Source organism: Onychomys torridus, chromosome 18 (genome assembly GCF_903995425.1).
Source record: "Onychomys torridus chromosome 18, mOncTor1.1, whole genome shotgun sequence".
Lineage (NCBI taxonomy): Eukaryota > Metazoa > Chordata > Mammalia > Rodentia > Cricetidae > Onychomys > Onychomys torridus.
In genome coordinates, this window is record NC_050460.1 from 19,681,454 (window position 1) to 19,705,000 (window position 23,547).

A 23,547-nucleotide genomic window follows, 5' to 3' on the forward strand; every position below is an offset into this window, starting at 1 on the left:
CAGGCATGCGCAGTGGGCTGCATGGCTTCCACCTCTGCTCCTACTTAGGTCATAGCACTCTTGCCAGAGTCACTGCAAGCTTGAACTCTGCACTGAACCCCCCACTCCCTGGGGATTAATGTAGGCCAGTGCTTTAACGTGGAGCTATGCCCTCAGGCTTCTCATGTGACTTTTTAGTTTTGAGATTAGTTTCCATTAAATTGCCCAGTTTGGACTTGAACTCACTCTGTATCCTAGGATAGCTTTGAACTTGTGATCCTCCTGCCTTATCCCTCCTGAATAGCTGGGATAACAGCCTGTGCTGCGAAGCCTGGTTCAAAGCCTACATTGACTGATGTAGTTTGTAGGAATCTGGTTGACCTTAGGTTGTAATTTAGTCTTCTCTCTCCTGAATACTACCTGGGGGTAGTCATTGGAAGTTTTTGAGTCCCCCCTTTCCTTATAAAATTGTGGACTCTAACTTGATCCTTTTGTACACATGTTTTATAATTCTGACATGTTGCACATGTCATCACATTCTAAATACCCAATAGTGGGGGGCATGTGGCCATTTTGATGTTGCTGTTCACAACATTAGTTCAAAATTCTACTTTAGATGGTGACTACTCTTCTTTATGAGCTGCCTGGTTATTATGCAGAGTCTAGTCTAGATCTTGCTCTTGAACAAAAAGGTTGAAACAACAAAGAGCTAAATGTTCTGCCTAATAATGTAAAACTTGTGGGAAGACAGGAAGACAAGCAAAAATGCTCATAGAGGAAGCAGAGTAATCAAGATTTTAAGAGGGGATTGGCCAGGACAGAAGTTAGGGGAAAAAGAAGTTTACTTACTTTTTAAAAATATTTATTTTTATTTTTTATGTATGGTTGTTTTGCCTGCATGGGTGTCTGTGCACCATGTGTGTGCCTGGTGCCCACAGTGGTCACCATACAATACCAGATTCCCTGGATTGTGAGCCACTATGTGGGTGCTGAGAATTGAACCTTGGTCCTTTGAAGGAGCAGCCAGTGCTTAGAACCACTGAGCCATTTCTCCAGTCCAAGGAGTTCATTTCTACTGAATAAAAAGGACAGGGCTAACACTGGCCCACATGGGCAGCCAGGCTTCCCATGAACATTGAAAGCAGGAGAGAAAGCCAGAGGGAATCCTTAAGAAGATAAAGGCCTCTCACCCCTAGGAACCATGCATTACTCCACCCCTCTGTGATGCTGGATCAACAGCACTGGTGTCACTTGTGGGAAATGTAGGCTTCCGGTCCATCCACAACTCTTGATCTAGAACTCTCAGTCTTTGAGTCTACACAAACGTTTTCAGAGCACAGCTATTGCTCACAGAAAACTCTTTTCTGCTTTGTGTCTTACTCGTCAGATCCTCCATGGTCTATCCAGGAACTTACAATTGAAGTGGGCAATTACTGGGTGGGGAGACAGTAGAGAGCCCAAGGAGAGGTTAGGAGATGCTCTGAGTGGTGCACAGGAGCAGTGAGCTGGGGGAAGAGTCACATAATAGTTCCCAGACCCTTTGGAATCCTCAGCTGGAGAACACTGCTAGAGGCTGTTAGGGAGGCCTGGACAGGACATCAAAGATAAGCAATGGGAAGGTCAATAATCAGGGTCCATAGGCGCAGTGGTGATTTCAAAGCTGCCAGAAACAATTACCAGGACTACTGAAGATGTCTAAGTGAAGCTGTGCAGAGGTGAAGCTCGGCTTGGTAGCATGGAGTGCTTTTCCTCTTGTTTCTCTTTGTCATGCTAGTATTTTAGTGACTTCTCCATTCCTTACCTCCAATCAACCCACATCCCTAACTCTCTCTGGAACATGGGTGAAGCAATTTAAGAAGATGTGCTACACATAACAAAAAAGGCGAGACATATGCTAATCCTGGTTTTTGCCTAAGACTGAAGACTTGTGTGTGTTTTACAAAACTTACGTCAAAGCAGGGCGATGGCAGTGCACTCTTGCCATCCCAGGACTAAGGAGGCACAGGGACAGGATTCCAGAACATTGTTGGCTAGCCAGGCTTGCCAAAGTGTTGAGTTCCAGGTTCAAGAACACACATACACCATATACACATCCTCTCTCTCTCTCTCTCTCTCTCTCTCTCTCTCTCTCTCACTCACACACACACACACACACACACACACACACACACACACACACACAATGTTCAAACTTTCTTTTTCTTGTAACTAGGCTTTTTTAATCTCTTCAGTGGCCCTATTTGAATATAAATGATGTGATAGGGTTTTTCTTTTCTTTCTTCCTTTTTTTTTCCTCTACCCAAAGAAAAGTTTTTTAAAGAAACCAGCCACAGCAATATTGGAAGGTGGCTTGTGAAGTCACTTTGATCACATAAAAAAACCAGAAAGAAAAATAATTTCAGAGGTGTACTGAGAGCAATTGTTTGAGCAGAGAGAGAAGCATTTTCAATTTTTAAGATAAATTTGTACCAGTCTTGATATATTGATTGGGTTTCTTATTTTAGATATGGTGTTCAGTCCTGTCCAGGCAACTTAAATGGTTTGAAAGCCTGGGTTCTGGAACCAGCCTAACCGATGTATAGAATGGGCTACTTCTTAAGGGACCTTTTATATGAGTTATGTGAGTTAATATATAGAAGCTTTGGTGCCTGGCATGGTGTGGTCTTGCTTCAGAATCTGATTTACAATGCTGTTCAGAGTGTTAGAATTAAAGGGCCATGGATTTGGGGCTGGTTTGGGAAAATACTTTTAATTCTACATCTATTTTTTTCTTTCTCCCCCTGCCCTCAAAGATAAAATACTTACAGGCTCTCCTTTTTGCCCTTTAGGGCCGTCAGACCCTGGAAATCCTGGCATCCCAGAGTCACCCTGTCAAGAAAAAACAGAAGAGAGCAGCCGCATGAGTGAGTGAAGGAAGAGAAACATTTCCTTCACCCATACACAGAATCCTGCCTGGGTCCAATGAAGCTCTGAACTTAGTCAGGCTGTCTGCCCAGTAAGGTGTCTTTGCACTCTTCCATGCCTGAGGTCTTTTAGAAATCCATAACATTTCATTAGGACATTTAAAATTAATGTGGAACAATGTTAATTATTTTTCAAGGACAGGACATGTAGAGGAGAAAAGAATTACACTTTTGTTCTGGCACACTAAAAACATTATTTATTTTGTGCATTTAAATGACACAACAGTCTGCTCTTGTTTTCTTTTAAGGACTTATTTCTTATTTTAGGTGGGGAGAATCAGTGATCACATAGAGGAAAATGAGTCTTCCAGCTGTCCCCAGCATTTCCCGTGCCGTGAAGATGACTGGCTGTGGACAGAAGTCGTTCTTGATATGATGACAGCAGCCGCTTAGAAATGTCTAAGATGTCCTGGTCAAAAATGTTGAAGAAGGATTTGTATGTGACATAGAAAGAGTGTTTTCAGAGACTAGAGTTGGAGAGAGCATCCTTGTCAGCAGGAGTTATATCAGTGAGCAGTCAACAGAACTGCAGCATCCTCCTTCTGCTCATCATTTACCAGGATCCCTGAATTGTGATTCTTATGTTAGACACAACCCTAGACGACATACCATTCTGAAAAATTTTCCTCCAACCTCAAGTGAATTTTTGTAAAGCAATGTTTATTGTTGTATTTGTAGGTATATAGCTTTCTTATTTTTTTTTCAACTTTCAAAGATACAGAAAACAAGGGAGACTCTGGCAAACCTTTTACTATTAAATACTCAAAATGAAGCAATTTAAGAAAATCATGGACAAGAAATTCTCCACATTTCCCTTTGTCTTCTTATCCTAGAGCAAACAACTCTCTTGAATTCAGTATTTACGTTTCAGTTGACATTTTCTACTTTTACTCTCTCTATAGAGTTATAAATAATATATTCTTTTGAACATGTAGGATGAATTCCATAGAGATTTATCTTGAATACAACTTTCTTCCCTCAGCATTGTTTTTAAGACCTGTCATTTGATCCACGTGACTTCGTCCATTCATTGTAACTGCTGGTTAGCACTCTAATGTACTGAGTGAGGCACTGAGGGTGATCCCAGCCCCCCTGACCAGCGATGGAGCTGTCTCTTGCTTTTATCTGTTACACACAAGTCTTTGGTGAGTGATTTCACTGTGATAATGTGACTATGTCTATGAAAATCTTCAAACAATAGCCCATTGAATTATTATAGTCCTAAAATCTTTGGCTTGTTTATACATTTCTACCAAAATCAATGTTTTGGTATTTTATGTAATGGATGGACATGATCATTTTTGTATTAGCTATCATTCTTGATTTGTAAGTATAATCTTGATTTTATTAAAAAAATTTAAGCCCTAGTACTAAGTTTTCGTGCTTCAAAGCTTTAGCCGGTCATGTGAAAGTCCTGTTGAGAAAGCCAAAACCACAGCTAGTTCAGTTGCACTAGGGACTTCTAGACAGTCAGTTCACAGGCCAATGGGTATGTATATTTTATACACGTATGTTCTACAAGTTGCTCATTTTCAGACTGACTGCATCATTTTTGTAATGTCTGTATATGATCAACATATTCCTCGCCTTTTCTCTAGGATATTTTTATAATGTCCATATATGACCTATACATAACTAGCCTTTTCTCTAGGTTTCTTTTAGTTTTAATCCTAAAAATTAATAAGTTCTTTGAAGTAATGGTTATAAAATTTAGAGTATGCTAGATATTTATTTATTTATTTATTTATTTATTTATTTAGTGTGTGTGTGTGTGTGTGTGTGTGTGTGTGTGTGTGTGTGTGTATGTGCTTGTCTTTATTTATACCATATGTGTACAGATACCTAAGGCCAGAAGAGGATGTCAGATGCCTTGGAGCTAGAGTTTAGAGGCAGCTGTGAGCTGCCCATTGTGGGTGATGGAAACTGACCCTGAATCCTTAGTAGGGGCAGTACATGCTCTTAACTGTTGAACCACCTTTCCAGCCCTGATATGTGACTTACCCTAGTAAAATACGTTTTGTATATCCCCAGCAGTACTTTACCACATTGCAGGTGGGATGTGATTTCTAAAGATAGTAAGTTATGTTCAATGTAGGATGGTAGAGAAGGCAGTGAACACTTTACATAATTGGTTTGTAAAACTCTAAACTGATCTTCATGTCACTCATCAGGTTTGTGCTAACATCCCCAGTATATAGTCATAAAGGAAGAACACATCTGGCAATTAGACTCATCTAATTTAACAGAAGTAAGCAAATGAAGGGGCTAGGAATTACTTGTATACATACATCTGTCCAAAATAATAGAGGAAGAATGAAGGCCGGGGGGAGGGGCTGTGGTCTGTGATGGTAAAGTGGTTTGAACTGAGTCAGGTAGGCCGAGTGCCAATGAAGAACAGCAGAGGGACTGAACAAAGACTGTGGCTTGCATTCCCTGGGTGAGCTTGGCCTTGGTTAAAATCATAGGACCCCATCATGCACGTAAAATTATGCAAATGTTTATGTCTAATGTTAGACACATATGGTTTTTTTCATGTTTGAAATGCATTGCAGTGATTCATCATGGTAGATAGGAGCTGAAAGACGGAGATGAATTTGCAGAGCATCAGAAGACTATCTTTCAGCCTGATAGTTTTGTTGCTGTTTAGAAGGCCATGTACTATTTAGCTTCCATCTGGTTCTCATAACATTTTGCTCCAGGAGAAACTTGATGTTTTCCAAGGAGTCCTTGCCCTACCACTTCGTCCCACAGTCTCTACAGCAGGAGTTCTCACTGACCAATGTGCACATACATGACTCTCCACCAAATCCACAAGCATAGGACAGAGAAGAGCAGAAGACAGACTTCCGTGCTGGAAGTCTGTTCATGTGCTTACAATGACTACCATTGTCATCTACATCAACACTGAGTTGGATTCCCTCACTGGTTCTAAGTCTTAGTATTCTCAACATAAGATGCGCCTATTACGCTAGAAGTGATCTCTGTTCACATCCTAGGGCAACTTGCTCTTACACTGTTGCTTCCAGGTGATGGGCTGTTTTTCATAATTCTAAATTGCTGGTGAGTGTATTAAGAAGTGGCATATTATACAGCAGTGATACATCATTTGCGTGTTGAAAGTATACTTTTAGTTAAATCTTATTTTACAACCTGACTCGAGTCTCCTTCCTTCAAAACTATGATGAGGTCTGCAAAGAGGAACAAGACAAGGCACTAAGGATGATAATAGCTCATAGCAAAAATGAGCTAAATGAGACCTCATGACCAGAAGGTACGAAGTGAAGAAGAAAGATGAATGTTCATTGAGAGCCCAATTTGCACTGAGAATTGTGCTTCCAGGTAAGTTCATCTCATTAGATCTTAATCCTCCCATCAATTTTCCTGTAGATGATTATGCCCACTATACACATGAAAAAACTGATGCTTAGGACAATGAGGAGGCTTCCCAGGGTGATACAACAGTTGACATCATAGTCAACTCTTAGTCCCAAAGCTGATGCTCATCCCACCCCTCATCGGTTCCCAGCCCTGACTGCATGTCAGAACATCTCACACATGGTTAAGTAACAGGGATACTGGCCTCCCTCTACCCCAATACCCTGTGCATGGGGCTTCAGACAGGCCTTGTTCTTGTCCTCTCCTGGTGGTTCTATGGGCAGTCAGGGTTTGGGACCCCTGACTACATCACAAGCATCAGCAGAGACCCACTAAGGAGTTTACATTTTCACTGTGAGAAACATTATTCTATAAAGCCAAGAGGTGGATACAGACTAGACAGGAAGTGGATGTGTGTGGAGTTGACTTCCTTCTTCCAGCAGCTGTTGCACTGGCCTTGACATGGTCTATGGCAGAACTGTTCCTCCATTAATGGTAATTAAAGAAACCCTTTCATAGGCACATTGTGTCAGGCACAGTGTCAAGTTCCCTGTAGACTCTTCTAGATCCTTTATTTGGGTAGGAAGTTATAACAGATATGCCACTGGCTTTTTCTAACTCCACTTAAGATTCTAAAGCAATTAGAAAAGATTCCAAGCAGAAGGAATAGTCCCTGGAGTTTGAGATACACCTGTTTTCCAGAATCAAATTTCTCATCAGCAAGGTCTTAAGAATTTCTAAGTGACATATGTTTGCTAACGAAGAGGGCAACACAGAAGCCAGCTGTTTTGTTTCAAGAATTGAATCACCATTTAAATGCTTTAAGGGTATTGTACCTCCCTTCTCCACTCAGCTGTCCCATGTGACAAGCTTTGTGCCCTGCTGTCCCTGCAGACTACATATGTCCAATAGCAATTGCTTAAAATGCAATGCATTTGTCAGGATGGGATGGCTCCACAAGCTGTTGCTTCACAGGAAATAGTGTTGTGCAAAAATCCAAGACACAGGAGTGACTTGGGTTGTTACAGAATCATTTTAAAACCACTTTTCAGAGTGTCCATGTTTTATTTATGTATTCTGCAGAATTTTCCTTTTGAATGGCCAGCCTATAAGGAACTCACTGTTCCTGCTGAGAGGATCTTTTAGGGATATTTTATGGTGAGAGATACACAATCTTTTGAATAGATTGGCTGTGCTGATTTATAAAGCACAGAAGTCATATTTCTTGGACTCACGTCACAGTATCGTGCCCTCAATCAAGAGAACTTTTATTGGGTGAATGAATGAAGGTAGTTCTCACAGCCCGTCTGCCTGCAGATCATTTCCAAACCTTCATATTCCTGCCTACAGATTTAATGTGCTTTTTAAATTTTTTTATAAGTATTTTCTCTGGCCATGCCACACGCACTGTGTTCACATTCATAGTCCAAGGTCATCACTGTTTTACAGTCACACTGTGCAGCGGAGTGATATTTTCTGTAGAAAAGTTAATCTACCATCTTCACAAATGATAAAACTGGACTTGCAAAGGGAGGGTGATGAAAACGCAATGGAAGCACATTGGTATTTTAACTTGAAAACTGTTTTTGAAATAATTGTTTGGCTAGACTCCTACTGGGCACAATAAAACCTCACCAAAACAAAACAAAATAATTCCAAGACAGCTTCTGCTGTAAGAACAGAAAACCAGCGAGCTTGAGCCGCAGGCATTCTGCCAGTTGGATCTTCCTTCAGATGGTTTTGGCTGTCTGCAAAGATTCTAGACCATTTTTAAGGGTGTTTCTCTTGACGCATCTTCTTCCTTATAGAACATCCCTGCTCAGTAGCGCCCTCAAGGGGCAGCCCAGCTGCTGGTCAGCGCGCAGGTGAGGCACCTGCTCACAGTGACTGCTGCCCCCTGTAGGTGAAAGTGCTCAATCATTTTGAAAACAAAAACAAAAAACTGGTATTACCTTTTCTCCTTTAGGGCCACCAGCTCCGTGCTCACCAGTTCCCTGGGAAGAAACAACCAAAAAGTCCAGTTCTTTTTAATGCACATCAGTCTTTAAAACAGCTAGTCAAATGGTAGTTTTTAGGTTTTTTTAGGTTTTATGGATTCTGTGGCATTTTTTTCTTTCTCACTTTATTCCTGTTAAGATAATTAATATTTAATCTATTTAAATTAAATACCAGCTAAATATCTCCAACGTTGGAGACCCCATTTGTTCTTTTCTGGTGATCTCTCCAAGGGAAACGTCACAACTCCAAGGGCGGTGACTTCTCTTCTCCATGTGTGTACCTGCAAGACTCAGTTGCACTCCGACTCTCTGCTCTTCCTACTCTCAAATGTTTACTGCCTTAATTAGACTCTGCCCACCCTGGGAGCATAAGTGTGCTTGTCATCATACAGAAAAGTAAATACAAATTGCTAGGAAGCACTTCAGCCTCTGAATCCTCTGTGTGTTGAGAGAGAGAGAGAGAGAGAGAGAGAGAGAGAGAGAGAGAGAGAGAGAGAGAGAGAATTACTAAAGATTGGAAGAGGACAGGCAGACTCTCATTAGTGAATTTCCACAGCAACTTTGGTCCAGAAATCCTCCACAGAAAATCCTTACTCCCCTAAGCTATGTGGAACCTGTAGCTGGACACCTCAGAACTGCAGCCAGCTGACCCCAGCCTCTGCCTAGTACCAAACATTGATCAGTCACCACTCCCCCATCTGCATTGCGGAGATAGCAGAACCAAAAATAACATGTGCATGTGGCTCACGCTAACCTCCCAGGTCCCAGCACTCACCAGTTCCAATTCTTCCCATTCCCACAGAAGGAACTTCAGGCTGGAAAGCTACATGCATAGTAGGTCACCCTACTAGGATCAGGACTTTCCCGAAGTGGAGCCCTGGCAGCTACTGGCTCTTGTGTTACATGTCATTCTGGCTGCTCTTATTATAATTTAACAAGTAAATGTGTTTTTCTTCTTGTCTAGTTTAGAGTGAATTTGTCTATTGATCACAAATAAGCCCTGTGAGTGCCATGCCTCGGCCTTTTTATGGAATTTTATCATTGCTGTTAGATGAAACTGGCCAATGATGTAAGCTGTAGCTGAAGTTGACCAATTTCTTTAAATATGTCTTCTTGCCTTGGTCAGTCTATCTGTTCTATCTTTTGCAAATACAACAGAAAACACAGTTACCCCAGGGACTTGCTTCCCATTCTTGGTCAATTTTTTCAAAATCAAAATGGCCGTAATGTTCCCACCATCCCAGATAATTGACATGATAAAAACTCCAGACAAACTTCCTCTGATTCCAGCTTCCCTGTTCTTAGAGCCTATAATGTAGAAAGCATGTGCTCTCGTGGTTTGAAGAATTCCTGTGGTACTGGGTTTACTGGACTTGATGAGTGGAACCTGAGCTGCCTTTGCCTCTCTCCGTGCTCCCTCTGCTATGTCTTCATCTCTGTCTCAGGCTTCTCTTCTCTCCCCATCTAACTGTAGAGGGTTGGTCTTCCTTAGGACTTGGTCAGGCTCTTGCCTCAGATAACTCAGCACCCACACTGCCCACTCTGTACCTTTCCTTGTCTAGCTCCATGGTTAGAGTATTGTTTAGACAAACACAAGTTTATTTGCCTATCATATCTCTTCCTTTCTCAGTTTTAGACTTTCATATCTAATTCTAGAAGCAATGCACACCCAACAAATTAAAAGATGAAATGAAAACACACATGGATGCATAAATGGGAGAGGAAAAGACAGGCTGACATTGATTAATTCAGAAGTAGGATTATGGCAATGGTTATCTTCATAATGTATTTCTGAAGGGTTTTAATTCTATTTTACAACTGAAGAATAATTAGGAGAGGAAATCTGCCCTTGTCCCTCTTGTCTAAAGAAGCTAGCCTTTCAATCTGGTGTTGTCTTAACTCCTCCATCTCTCTCTCTCTCTCTCTCTCTCTCTCTCTCTCTCTCTCTCTCTCTCTCCCTCTCTCTCTCTTGACTGGGTCTCATGTGGCTTAGGCTGGCCTTAAACTTACCATGTAGCCATGCCTGGCCCCAAACTCCTGATTCTTCTGTCTTTACCTCCCTAGTGTTGAGATTACAGGCACTGCCCACCCTGTGTGCTTTACCATTTCCCCGACATTCAGTCAACTATCTAGTCTAGCCTCCTTCATGTACCCAGGAACAAACTTTAAAGATTTCTTGGAAAACACTAGTCACTGTGGTATGGTACCATTTACTGTGCCTAAAACATCAGTATGTCCCCCAGCTGTACCTTTGCTTGGGTATTTTTAGGGATGCTGGAATGTGCTTTTGTCTAAGACATCACTTCTTTACTCATGGGCTTTGGAGTTTAAAGCTCTAGGTGCTTGGACCACAGGGAAGAGCATGGAGTATTTCTGGTGAGGGTATATGCCAGCAAACTCCATGGCACCAGAGCTGAGGTGGTTTGGATCTAACAATTTCTCTGTAGCCCCAAGACATATTGTTCTAACAGTATTCCCAAATTTTGATTTTCTGATGGTTTTTGTCTAGAAAACCAACAAGGCAGTATATAGAACACAGTATATTTGTTTTACTCAGTAACTAGGTCAGGAAATCCAGTTAATCTCTGGTCCTAGGAGCTCCTGGTACTATTCTCCAATCTTGGATAAATAATACAGCTGTCTCAAACTTGTCCTTCAGTAGCACTTACTCATTGACATGTAATATTCTCTTCCCTCCTTTATCTAAGGTAATGGCACCAGACGATTACCCAGTTTTCCAGGAATAATAAGAGACAAGTCTTCTAGCTTCTAGACCTGTGGTTCTGCTTTGCAATCTCACAATTTTGACCCTATTTATTAAAACTTCCTGAGATACAGTGTTAACAGTCATGGTGTGTGGCTTGTTAATTTGTCTGCTCAGCAGAAGAATTCTGAGTGTGAGTAGTATCCCTTGTTCCCATCTAGGAAATGGTGCGCAGAACTTTGGAACCATGGTCAGGCAGTAAGAAGACTCAAGGCTACTCTGATTCTTTTGAAGAGAGAATTTCTGGTGACAATGCTCTGTGGTACACATGTATGGATTAAATGAAGGGAGGTAGCCATTTTTTTGTAGCTCCCAAAGAGTAAACAGTCAGCAATATCCAGTGGCTAAACTAAAGAAAGAAACCAAGGTCATGAATTCCCTGCTAAAACATGGAGTCATTGCCACCCACTCAAGTCCTCTTTTAGGAATACACTGCCAACATCCTAGGCATGAGGGAAACAGAAGTTATTCATTGAGGACCGAGTCTATGAACCTGCTTCACTCAGTCATATGTAGAAGCCTGACTCCCAGGACTTCAGAATGTGAATTTAATTTGACAACATGGTGGCAGATGTAACTAGTTAAGTGATAACGATACTTTAGTATGAGCATGTCTTTATAAAAAGAGAACACAGAGGCATACATGAAGGAAGGTGTCATGTGGGCATGGGTGGGGAACCACTGGAACCGAGGAGAGGAGTTTGTAATGCATTTGTCCCTAGAGCTGTCAGTGGGGGCATAGCCCTGCCATCAACTTTATCTTAGACTGCCACTCTAAGAACGGAGAGATGCTAAATGTCTGTTACCTGGGCTGCTCCATTTGTGAGGCTACAGAGGTCAACCCCTAGGGAGTCCAAATACAGTAGATGACCAACAGCGCAGTACTCTCAGGGTTGAACGAATACCTCACGTTGGTTCAAAGTCCAACTTCTCAGTTACTTTCAAAAAACCATTTTGCTGGCCACAAAAGGGATGGGAGGACACAGGTAATACTGCAGTCCTCTCTATAATCAAACCACATTACAAAAGTTCATATGTCAGTGCCTAAGTCCTCAGTGTTCTGTAAAGCCAGTGCATCTCTGCCATGAAGAGGGAACGTTGGAGGAAACTGTGCATTTAATCTTGACTGTCAATTTGATGAGATTTAGAATCACCATGGAAATGAATCTCTGGGAATGTCTGGGTCGGGGTAATCTAGACTAGGCAAATGGAGGTGGGAAGACCCAAATGAACAGAAATGAGAAAGTGGGCTGAACACCAGCAGTCATCTCTCGCTGCTTCTTGAAGACTGCTGCAAGGTGACCTGCTGCCTCAGGTTGTTGTTGCTATGATGTCCCTGTCATCTAACTGTGGCTCACAGTTAGATGACAGGCTTAACTGCTTCTCTCAGGTATTTTTTTCACAGCGACAAGTGACTAATTCTGGAGATTAGAACTTAAAGTTTAGTTTTTAAATCTTCAGGGGCCAGAAGGGGAGCCACCAAGGAAGCCTTTGCTTTATGTATTTAATTCTGTGTTTGAAAAGACCTTGAATGTCTGTTTTTGGACAAGAGTTTTCTGTCCTTTCTAGTCTGTGGACATCAGTGTGAAGTTATACTTTGATACACGGAAGGGAAATAGATTATTTGGATGTCATTTGTTTTGGATCAACTGTTTGGGGAAGTGAACAATTCCCCAAATTGGTTGCTGGGAGGCATTGCATCCATCTCCACAGCTTGAATGGAGCCTTATGATGGGACAAGATGATATGACCGTTCATTTGCAATGTCCATCTTTAAAAACATGTCGGATGTACACCACACCAGCACTCAGTACTTGGTCTGCATAGACCACCCTTCATTTTCATCTATGTAGCTCATGCCTTGAAAAGCCAATGAAACCTATCTAATGTGTACTAAAATCCCCAGAGCTAAAGGCAATGAAGAACACTGTGGCTGGGCACTGAGCAGACTTTCCCTGGGGGAGAAGTGTGCTTGGAGTTGATGTTGCTCTGCACAAAACCCAGCAGGATGAGAGCAGCTGTCTGAAAATCATTTCTGTGATAGCGAGGGAAATGTATTCTCTTTTTAATCATTGCATATGAGAACACACATGTAATCTTACTGACTTCCCTCTCAAGTGAATTGCTCTCATTTTCCTCTCTTCTTTTTTCTTCTATTTTTGATTTGTGCTACAAAGGGAGAGGTTTCTTATGCCCGTGTTTCTCCTCTGGGTGATCCCGGGGGTGTGCACAGGAATAGATCAATTCTGTTTAAGAACCAAAATGCAAGCACAGACTGCTGGGATGAGGGAGGAACCATCAGTCTTTTAGTTTGGAGCAGGGAGGGGACATGTGTGAGGAGCGTGCTTGCTACTCATCGTCCCATGGGTAGCTGCCTCAGCAGAATCTGGGATGTGCAAGGGCTGCGACTGCTGCCAGAGGAAGAGCTGAGGTCCAGCTCTGCACAGGCATCACATAAATCAATGCCAATTTAAAAGGGAAGATTGTTTTAACCTTGGAGTGTCACTTTATATGTCTCAATACATGCTCCATTATTTAATCTCGGCTCCTCCCCCACTGTGCTCATTTGTTATAGCCAGACCATCAGGCATGCAACAAACTGCAAAATGCAACAACCTTTTCTACCCCAAACCAGATGAGGGTGTCAGGGGGCACTTCCACTGAAAAATGCACCTTGCTCATCACAGCACACTCGGCCCTTTGCTTTGTGAAGAAATGCCCACAATACAAAAATATCATTCAGTGGGTGCTGGGGGTAGGCTTCCTTATTGATTCTCATGGGACCTCAGTGTAGGAGCCCATCCACTCTCCTAAGGAAACAGAATACATTGTTTGGCAAGCTATCTTCCATCAGTCACTATAGACATAAACACTTCTGACTCCAAATGGTCCCATTGCATTATTTAGGGGAGAAATAAGCTTTGGTTCCTTTATTTACCTGATTATCTTCCAGCCCCAAAGCCACATCCTGTGCACATGTGAACTAATGTGGAGCTTGTTTCTGTACTAGCAATGATAGCAACTGAGGTTCTTTTAGGAGAGACAATAGCTAAGTTTCAGGTACCCATGTGCAAGTCTCAAAACTCCCCATTCAGCTGCTCTGCTCAGTGCCCATTAAAGCAAGTATAACCTTCAAGTCTACAAATTAACATCTCCAACTTCAGACTCTAAAATACAAAGGTTCCATATATTTTCATTTAAGGGAAAACTGACTCATCGGTAAGAAAAAGTATATATAGAAGTAGTGTTGGGAGACCTGTAAAGACATAAGCCTTGAAATTTTTGCAAGGGTTAGCAAATACGTAAGTAGCTGAGCAGCAATTGGGTGTATTTTGTCCTGATGGTGAGAGGAATATAGTATAGTTCTTCAACTTTTCTAGCTGACTTGTGACATCAGACCCAACTTATTCTCATTATTTTGAAGCTTTTATTGTAAGCCCTATTTTATAACAATAGATGTCATTACAAATGTCCTTATACTGATTCAATTTAGATACCTTTCAAGCTTACATTTTTAAAACTTGCCAAGTTCTAATGTTTAAAAAAAGTTAGTATCAATTTATTTAAGATATTTAATAAAGAATCAGGAAACATTATAATCATCCTAACACAGCACTCTCTGGAAAATCTACACAAATGAAAAGATTCAAGACAGGATCATGATCTTAAATTTATCCAGAGCAACGAAGTGTCTACATGTTTGATTTAAATTTACCAATTATGGATTTTCTAGGTCTTTACACTAAATTTAACCTGACAAACAAAAAACTGAGATTTTAAATTAATCAACTTGTCCTTGAAAAGCACTAAAAATGTGTTTTTGAGAACCAGCTATCTTCAAGACTTGGGTTGGGAGCTTGAGAGATGGCTCAGTGGTTAAGAGCACTGGCTGTTCTTTTGGAAGACCGGAGTTCCATCCCCAGAACCCACATGGTGTGACTCATAACCATTTGAAACTGTGGTTACAAAGTATCTGACACCTTCTGCTGGCCTCTGTGGGCACCAGACATGCATGTTATGTACACACACACACACACACACACACACACACACACACACACACGTATTCATAAAAGAAACATAAGTGAATTCTGAAAAAGACGGTTTGGAACACAGATTCTTGGAACATGTGAACAAAGATGCAATATTGGTTACAGAGATTTACAGGAAACAAACTCCAGAAAACAAAACAGAAGCACGGCTGTCGGTGTCTGACTTCTTCTGTGGCGCCAGGCATCAATGGCATCAAGGAAAAGCTGGTAGCTACTAAAAGGACCCCAATTGCTGTCTTTTGGGGCAACGAAAGACAACATGGCACTGTATAGGTTTCCCTGTGTGATCAGACCCTATATGTCGTTCTTGAAGGATGAACCCACCAATGAGTTCATTCCTATCTCTGAGTCCTGTGTGGTTATCACACCATTCTTGGGTATGATCAGGAGCTAGTCTCGCCATGCTGATACTTCCATGGGAATATCTTTTATTCCAGCTGTGGTGAAAAAGATACCAAGGAAGTTACAAGCTCTTCCTATCCATCCCTAGGGAGGCTCTCACTCTTGATCTATGGGATGTGGACATGTACCTGATACCTTGGTTTTGAGAAATGCAGTTGTAGTGTGACCCAGAGCTCCAGATAACAAATAATTTGTTTAGGCTCTTCATTATCAAACTTTGAACTATCACTTTAAAGTTCATAAAAACAAACTCTTGGTGTATAATGTATTAAGGAACTTTAAAAAAAATTAAATTTGGAAACAAGGTATTCAGTATAGGAAGATGTTTTGAGCATATGTCTGTCTCAAGGTCTGAGATGTTAGGTGCTGAGGGCTGTGGGAGTGAGTACACAGCAGCTGACAACTAGTGTTGACAAGTTGGCCCGCCAGATGTGTAACTCCCTGATGGGGAGCCCACCTGGCAATGCTGTGGGGTCACTGTGGAAACTGGCTGTTTTCTGTCTGCAACTTTCTTGGGTGCTACTGCTATGCCTCTTAATAGGAACAGCTGTGGGGTGCTTTCCACAGCCCTTTGGTAGTGTGTTTTACATCTTTGGGCATACTAAAAGATGTACATAGTCAGGTTATGATTTCTGTTTAAGCTGTATAATTCTGGTGTATAGAAATAATACCAGAATATTCTTTACTGACACAGGAAAGTAACAGTATTCTCAGTCATAAAGACAGCCTTTTGCACATTTTGCAAAGACCTTAGAACTAGTCCAAAAACAGACTAAGCTGCCCCTACAGAATATACACAAAGACTAATTCTCAGGTATTGTTTATTGCTAACTCAAGGCCAGGCTGTTTACACCAGATTGGCTCCTTGCAGTAGTTCTCTTTCTGCATGTACCCTGACTGCTCAAGGTTCAGCCAATTGTTTAATGTCTGGGACCACTCACTAACTTAGAGCCACATACATGGGTCAATGTGGCTTTATATCTTGTGTTTTGAGAATGGGTAAGGCCCTGAAAATGTGACTTACAATTGTCCAGAATTTAGCTGTGAGGGAGCAGCAGTGGTGGTGTGGAGAGAGATGGCTGTGTAGAGCTATGTGAGAGTTGCTTTAGAATGTGAGTGAAGTGTGTGTGTGTGTGTGTGTGTGTGTGTGTGTGTGTGTGTGTGTGTGCTGAGAGATGAAGAAGAAGCAGCATGAAAGGAAGTGAGTGGGTGAAAGAATGAGTGAGTAAAGGGTGAGTGAATAACGCAGAAATATGCAGAAATATGTGTGTGTGTAAGTATGAGAGAGAGAGAGAGAGAGAGAGAGAGAGAGAGAGAGAGAGAGAGAGAGAGAGAGTGCTGTGTGAAAAGCTGCTGCTATGTAGAGGAGCTGTGCCTAGGAACTGTGCAAAGCACTGTATGGTGATAGAGCTATATAAATGAGAAGTCTAGTTGTGGCTGTGTGGAAGCAAGGAAGATGAAGCTGTATAGAAAAGAGATGTAGAATAGAAACATATGTAAAAGAAAGACGTGTAGCCATGTGAAAAATGTATGTATGTAAAGATATGGCCGGGCGGTGGTGGTGCACGCCTTTAATCCCAGCACTCAGGAGGCAGAGCCAGGTGGATCTCTGTGAGTTCAAGGCCAGCCTGGGCTACCAAATGAGTTCCAGGAAAGATGCAAAGCTACATAGGTAAACCCTGTCTCGAAAAACCAAGAGAGAGAGAGAGAGAGAGAGAGAGAGAGAGAGAGAGAGAGGAGAGAGAAGAGAGAGATAGATGTAGCCATATGTATAGAATGTAGCAGTTTGGAGATATGCAGCAGTTTGGAGACAGAAAGAGTTAGAGACCATCTTTAAGATGAAGTAAAAGAGAAAGTTATCATCAGAAAGCATGTGTGTTTCCTTATTTCACCAGTCATAGATAGATTAAAACTTATTCTTAATTACCTTCAGATAAAAAAGTCTAGCTCTCAGATAGATATGAATTTTTCCTAAGCCCTCACCACCTTCATGGATTTTCTTACATTACCCTAGAGATGGCCTTGGAACAGGCTCCCCATAAGCCCACCAATAGTTAGAAATAATACTTTTCCCCCTAAAATTATAACCACATAAAAATCTCTATGCACACAAGTTACGGGAACAAAGAAGCTGTACCTTGTTGAAATGTCCACCAAAAGTCTGTTGTAGTTCTTGTAACCCAGGAGATCCCTGCATGAGAAAACAAAGACAAATAGGGTTTCAAAACCATGTGTGCTTTGAATAATATATCCACAGTCTATTTTGTCAAATATTCTAATGACAAAGAATTTCATGGATATCAACATATAATCAGATTCCTAAAGTTCTTTTCTTTTTCTAGGTTAAGTCTTAAAGGAACTAGAAGTACAGATGTACTGTTCATTTATGCTTATGAATTAATTGTTTGAAATAGGATACATATGGATCCTAAAATGGGATACACATTTTAGACCAGTAACACACATGTAAAACCTCACTTCTGAGGCATTTTAATACTGGCAGTTATTATTGTTTTGGTACTATGTGCTTAGCATTATCTTCAGCTTGGGCTTGATGGAAAATAAGAAGAAAGACACATGTCCATCTTTAGAGCTACCAGGAAGTGGGAGAGAGATGAGTTCCCTAAGATGTTTAAGGGTTACATTTTTGGGAGAGAATATAAGAAACACCCAATTTAACATTATTTTATGTAGGAGCTGCAGCCAATTTAGACTTAGCTATCTCAGACAGGAGATTGCATATACTTCATCTAGACCTTAAAATCTAGGAGGAGAGAAAATACTATAGAGACGAAATTCCCACTATTTTACCTAAGAAGATAAATTAGATAATCAAACAAGTTAAAGATGCACAAAGATTATTTTTAAAATGAGAATTTAAGTTTCAAAATGTAAAGAAAAATATTTTAAGGAACAATAGCTAGTCTATGTTCTGATTCAGGTTAACATCTTAGGAGTGTGGACATATTTAACACTGGCTAACATTTACACCAGATGTTCCCTATGAATGGCTTGTAGTTGAAGATTATTTTAAAATGAAATCTTGGCATTGTGCCAGGAAACATAAAGGACTTGTGGTTGGGGTGATGAATGCCTGGGAGCACGTTTCTGTGATACTTGAGACAATAATGGGACCTGTAAGTGATGGGACGTGCTGTGATCAGAAAGACAGACAATGCTGTTACCTTGCCGAAAAAAAAAAAAAAAGAGCTAATGTCAAAAAAGAATTCTTATATATCATATACTTTTCCATCATCCAGCCTTGTGTAAAATATTCTAGGTCCATTAGATGAAATAATGAGGAATGCAACCATTGAATTGAGGGTGGTTTTGGACTTTTTTTTAGCCAAAACCATGCAAGTAAATAACTCATTCTTCAAACACAAGATATTCCATACATATTGATCTTTGTGAAAGTATATATAAGGCAAGTAAGAATTTTGGAAACCATGGGTAGTAGCATTAACACTCAGTTAAAGCACTAAGGAGTCTAGTTGTCAAGTACTCAGTTCATGGTAAGATCCTTTATATGCAATAACTGTGATAAAGTGAATTAATTTAGTTTCATATGCCTTCTTCCTAGTATGACCATTAGTTATGATGGCTTCTAAGTAAAGTAGAACAATTAAAAATATTGTCTCTTGAATAGAGTCTAAGGATCAATCAAATAATAGCATCCCAAATTTATATGGTGCTAATTGTGTGCCATTTATTATAGCAGAGTTCTGTATGGATTAACTCATTAAATCCTTGCAATGGCACCACAATGAATGTGCCTTCACTACTTATGATTCGAAGATAAAGAAACAGAAAGTATTGTTAACTGGCTCAAACTCAAATCACTGTCATCTGGGAGAGCTAAAATTAAAGTCATCTTTGACCTATTATCTTTTTTTTTCTGTGTCAATTGGTTCTTTGCACATAGTGGCATGTTTCAGAAGAATAGCTTCTTTCAAGTATATCATGCACTTGATCATATTTATTATCCAGTATCCCACCCCTTCCACCTTATTCTCTCTTTCCCTGTTGGTCTTCTATCCTTGTACCTTCTGTTTTCATTGAGAGAGAGAAAGAGAGAGAGAGAGAGAGAGAGAGAGAGAGAGAGAGAGAGAGAGAGTATTTAAGCGTCTATATAAAATCTAGGATTAAAAAATGAGAGAAATCATGTGATATTTGTTTTTCTGATTCTGAGTTATTTTGCTTAAAATGATTATTTCAATTTGCATTCACTTTCCACTAAGTAACCTAATTTAATTCTTTATGGTGGAATAAAACTCCATTGTATACATATTAACATGTTCTTTCCTTTTTCTAATCTACTAATAATTATCAAGGAAGATTTCACAACTTGCCTGTTAAATAGAGCTTTAATAAAAATGATATGCAAAAGTCTCTCTGTGGTATATTAACCCAACATTTCTTTGGGTATACTCCCATAAGTGGTATAGCTGGGTTATAAGGCAGATAGATTTTTATGTTTTGAGGAACCTCTATACTAAGTTTCATAGTGGCTGGACTCACTTACATCTCAACAAGTACTGTACAGAAATTCCTTTCTTCGTGTCTAGAATTTGCTGTCATTTCCTTTCTTAATTAATTGTAGCCTTCCTAATTGGGATAAAGTAGAATCTCAATGTAATTTTAGTTTTCGTTTCCTCAATGACCAAGAATATTGAACATATATTTCTCATCAATTTGTGCTTCATTTTTTAGGAGCTGGCTGCTCATTTCATTAGCTTGTTTATTGACTTGGTTAGGTTGTTTAATTTTTTTGGTGTTGAGTTTGTTGAGTTCTTTTTCTCCCATTCAGTAGGCTGCCTCTTCACTCTATTCACTGCTTCCTTTGATATACAAGAGCTTTTAGATTTTTGAATATGGCTGTTGCTGGCACTACTTCCTGAGAAGCCTGCATCTCAATGTGTTTTCTTTTTGACTATTTCAGAGTTTGGGGTCTTACATTCATGTCTTTGAATAAGATATATTTGGATTTTTGTACAGGTTGTGAATGGGGCAGAAATGTCTCCAGTTTCAATCTTTATATATGGATATCCAGTTTCTCCAACGCCATTAGTTAAAGAGAATGTCATTCCTTCAATGCATGTTTTTGTCATGTGTGTCCAAAATTAGGAGCCACTGTCTAGTCCATGAATCTATGTATACTACTTTTTGTTTTCTTTTGCTAATACTGTGTTGATTTGCTTTTTATTTAAAATAATAAATTTTATTTTCATACTATGTATTTTAATCGCTGTTCCCCTCCCTTATCTCATCCCAGATCCTCCCCACCTCTCCACCATTCTAAATCCATGCCTTCTTTTTCTGTTTAGAAAGCAAATGGGCAAAACAAAACAAAAATAAAAACAAAACAGAACCCAGAATAAAATCAACCAACTAGACAGACAATACCAACACCAAAACAAAGAAAAGGCAGGAGAAACATATACATACATACTAATAAAATGCCCAATCAGAAATCATAGTATCCAAGCAAAAGATCAGTAAGGTAAAAAAATTCTCCAACAAAGCAATATGAAACAAAAAAGTTTCCAAAACTATGAGTGAGCTTGTTTTGTGTTGTTCATCTACTGCTGGCCATGGGGTCTTCCCTTAAGTTGGTTTGCACACCCAATGAAACTCCATTGGAGAACTCAGGCTATTTGTCCAGGCTGTCAGTTGGCTCTCTACAAGCTGATGCTAAGGCTGTATTGCTGATGACCACATCTACATAATTCACTGAATGTGGAGAAGTTGATCTGGTGTCTTTGCCTCTACCGACTAGTATTCATGGTACTGGAAGGTACTTTGCACAATCTGAGTAGAAAGGTAAACACCAAATCATGTTGATTTTCTTGATATGGCTCTCTATATCTATGTAACTGACATGAAGCCAGATATTATGATACTTCTGGTTCTGCTCTTTCTTTTTCAGATTCCTTTGACTATCTGGAATATTTTATGGCTCTATATGAATTTTAGAAATTTTTTTCTGTTTTTGTTTCTGTGTAAAATGTTACTGGAATTTCATTCAGTGTGCAGATTACTTTTGGTAATATAGCCATCTTCATAATATTATTTCTGTTGAGTTGTGAGTGTGGGAGCTTGTGATGGCTAATTGTTGGTTGTCAATCTAACACATCTGGGAAGAGAGACTCTCAACTGAGGAACTGACTTTATCAGATTGGCATGTGGACATGTCTATAGGGATTGTCTTAACTGTAAACTGATGTAAGGGTAATTGGACCCCTGTGAGCAGTATTATTCTTAGACAGGTGGGCCTGCGCTATGAGAGAAAGTTAGCTGAGCAAGACAGGGGAAATAAGTCAATAAGCAGTTTTCCCCCACTGTCTGTCTTAGTTCCTGCCTCTAGCTTCCTGTGTTTTGGCTTCCCTTGATGATGGACTGTAACCTGTAGAACAAATACATGTCTCCACAAGTTGCTTTTGGGCATGGTGTTTACCACAGCAACAGAAATCGAATCAAACTAGAACAGAAATTGCTATCAGGAGTGTGAAATGTTTGTGTGAGAAACCTAACCACGTACATTGTTCTTTCTTTTCCTTTTGCCTTTGGATGGTGGTGACATTTGAAACTTTGGGCTAGAAAAGACAGTGAGTGACCAGAGCTTAATAGGCTGTTCTCATGGGAGCTTAGGAGATAATGTTGAGAGCACACAGGCAGTAGAAACCTGGCTTTGTACATTTTAGAAGGAACTTTGAGAATCCCTTAAAGAGTTGGATTAAGAATCTGTGGAAGTTACCCCTGATAATAGGGAAGGGAGGAGGAGGGAGCAGAAAAGGAGGAGGAGGGGAAGGCAGATGAGGAGGGACTGGGTTTAAGGATGGGCTTGCTCTCTATTTTGCACAAATTGAAAAGTATACCAGTCCAGGAGGTGCGAACCCTTCTCCTGGGCTTGGATAATTCTGGCAAGACGACTCTGCTGAAGCAGCTTGCTTCTGAAGACACCAGCCACATCACACTTACACAGGGTTCTAACATCAAAAGAGTAGTCATAAGGTTTTAAATTGAATGCATGGGACATTGGCCGACAGTGGAATACCAGAGCATGCTGGTGGAGTTCTTTTGAAAATACCGATATTCTTGTATATGTAATTGACAGTGCAGACAGACAAAGATTCGAAGAGACAGACCTAGAACTAACGGAATCACCCTGTAGTTGTGTGCCAGTGCCCATCTTTGCTAACAAGCAGGATCTGCTCACAGCAGTCCTGGCCTGCCTCTGAGACTTCGAAGGGCCGAACCTACACACCCTCCTGGACCAAGTCTGGATATTCAGTCCTGCTCAGCTTTCACAGGCAAGGGCATCCAGGATGCATGAACTGGGTCTGCAAAAACATCAATGCAAAGAAGAAACAAAATCTAGATGAACGGAGACATTGGAGCTGCGGAAGCTGAATTCAGGCCTGAAAAACACTAATTTGCTGCCTTTGGACCAAATGCTTTTCCATCTCTCAGCTGTGCGTAGAGAGGGGATGGCAGTTTATAAAGAGTCCCCATTCTAGCAGTCGATTTTAACTGATCTCTGAGGTTCAATAGTTTTTCAAATAAAGGAATTTTATTATTCCTCCTGGAAGGCAGGAGCAGAACCTGTGGAAGTGAAAACTTTGCTTCTCTGGGATAATCAATGCTGGCATCTGGAGCTTAAAAACCCACTGTGAGTGGTAGGAGACCATCATCAGTAAGGCAGAATCTTCTGGGAAGATTGTATGTTTCCTTTCTCAGGGGCAACATACAAGCAGTGGTCCACCAGAGGCTAACACAGCATTTCCTCACTGGCAAGCCTAACTTGGCACTATGAACCAGTCACATGGTTTTTGATGATGTGAAAGCTGCAGAATCAGAGGGATAAGGAAGAGAAGCTGAGACATGGTACCATGAGACAGGGTCACAGTGCCTGAGGAGAGGCCAGGAGGCTATTGGTGAAGGCATAATTTCAGTTGCAGTGGAGAGCCCAAGGCTGAGGATGCCGGGAAACTAGAACAAGGGTCCTTCCACCT

The 23,547-nt window shown here is 40.6% G+C and overlaps 1 protein-coding gene and 1 pseudogene across 1 annotated transcript in view; one reads left to right on the forward strand and one right to left on the reverse strand.

The window, feature by feature from the left end:
- The window catches only part of Col19a1 (collagen type XIX alpha 1 chain), a 331,952-nt gene that overhangs the window by 70,195 nt on the left and 238,210 nt on the right, over positions 1 to 23,547 (reverse strand). The window contains exons 16-18 of the mRNA XM_036167742.1: positions 17,670 to 17,723; positions 8,270 to 8,311; positions 2,785 to 2,847 (exon numbers count right to left, since the gene is read on the reverse strand). Coding sequence (XP_036023635.1) covers positions 2,785 to 2,847; positions 8,270 to 8,311; positions 17,670 to 17,723 — 159 coding nt within the window. The remainder of the gene's footprint in view (positions 1 to 2,784; positions 2,848 to 8,269; positions 8,312 to 17,669; positions 17,724 to 23,547) is intronic.
- LOC118569773 lies at positions 22,371 to 22,945 on the forward strand (annotated as a pseudogene).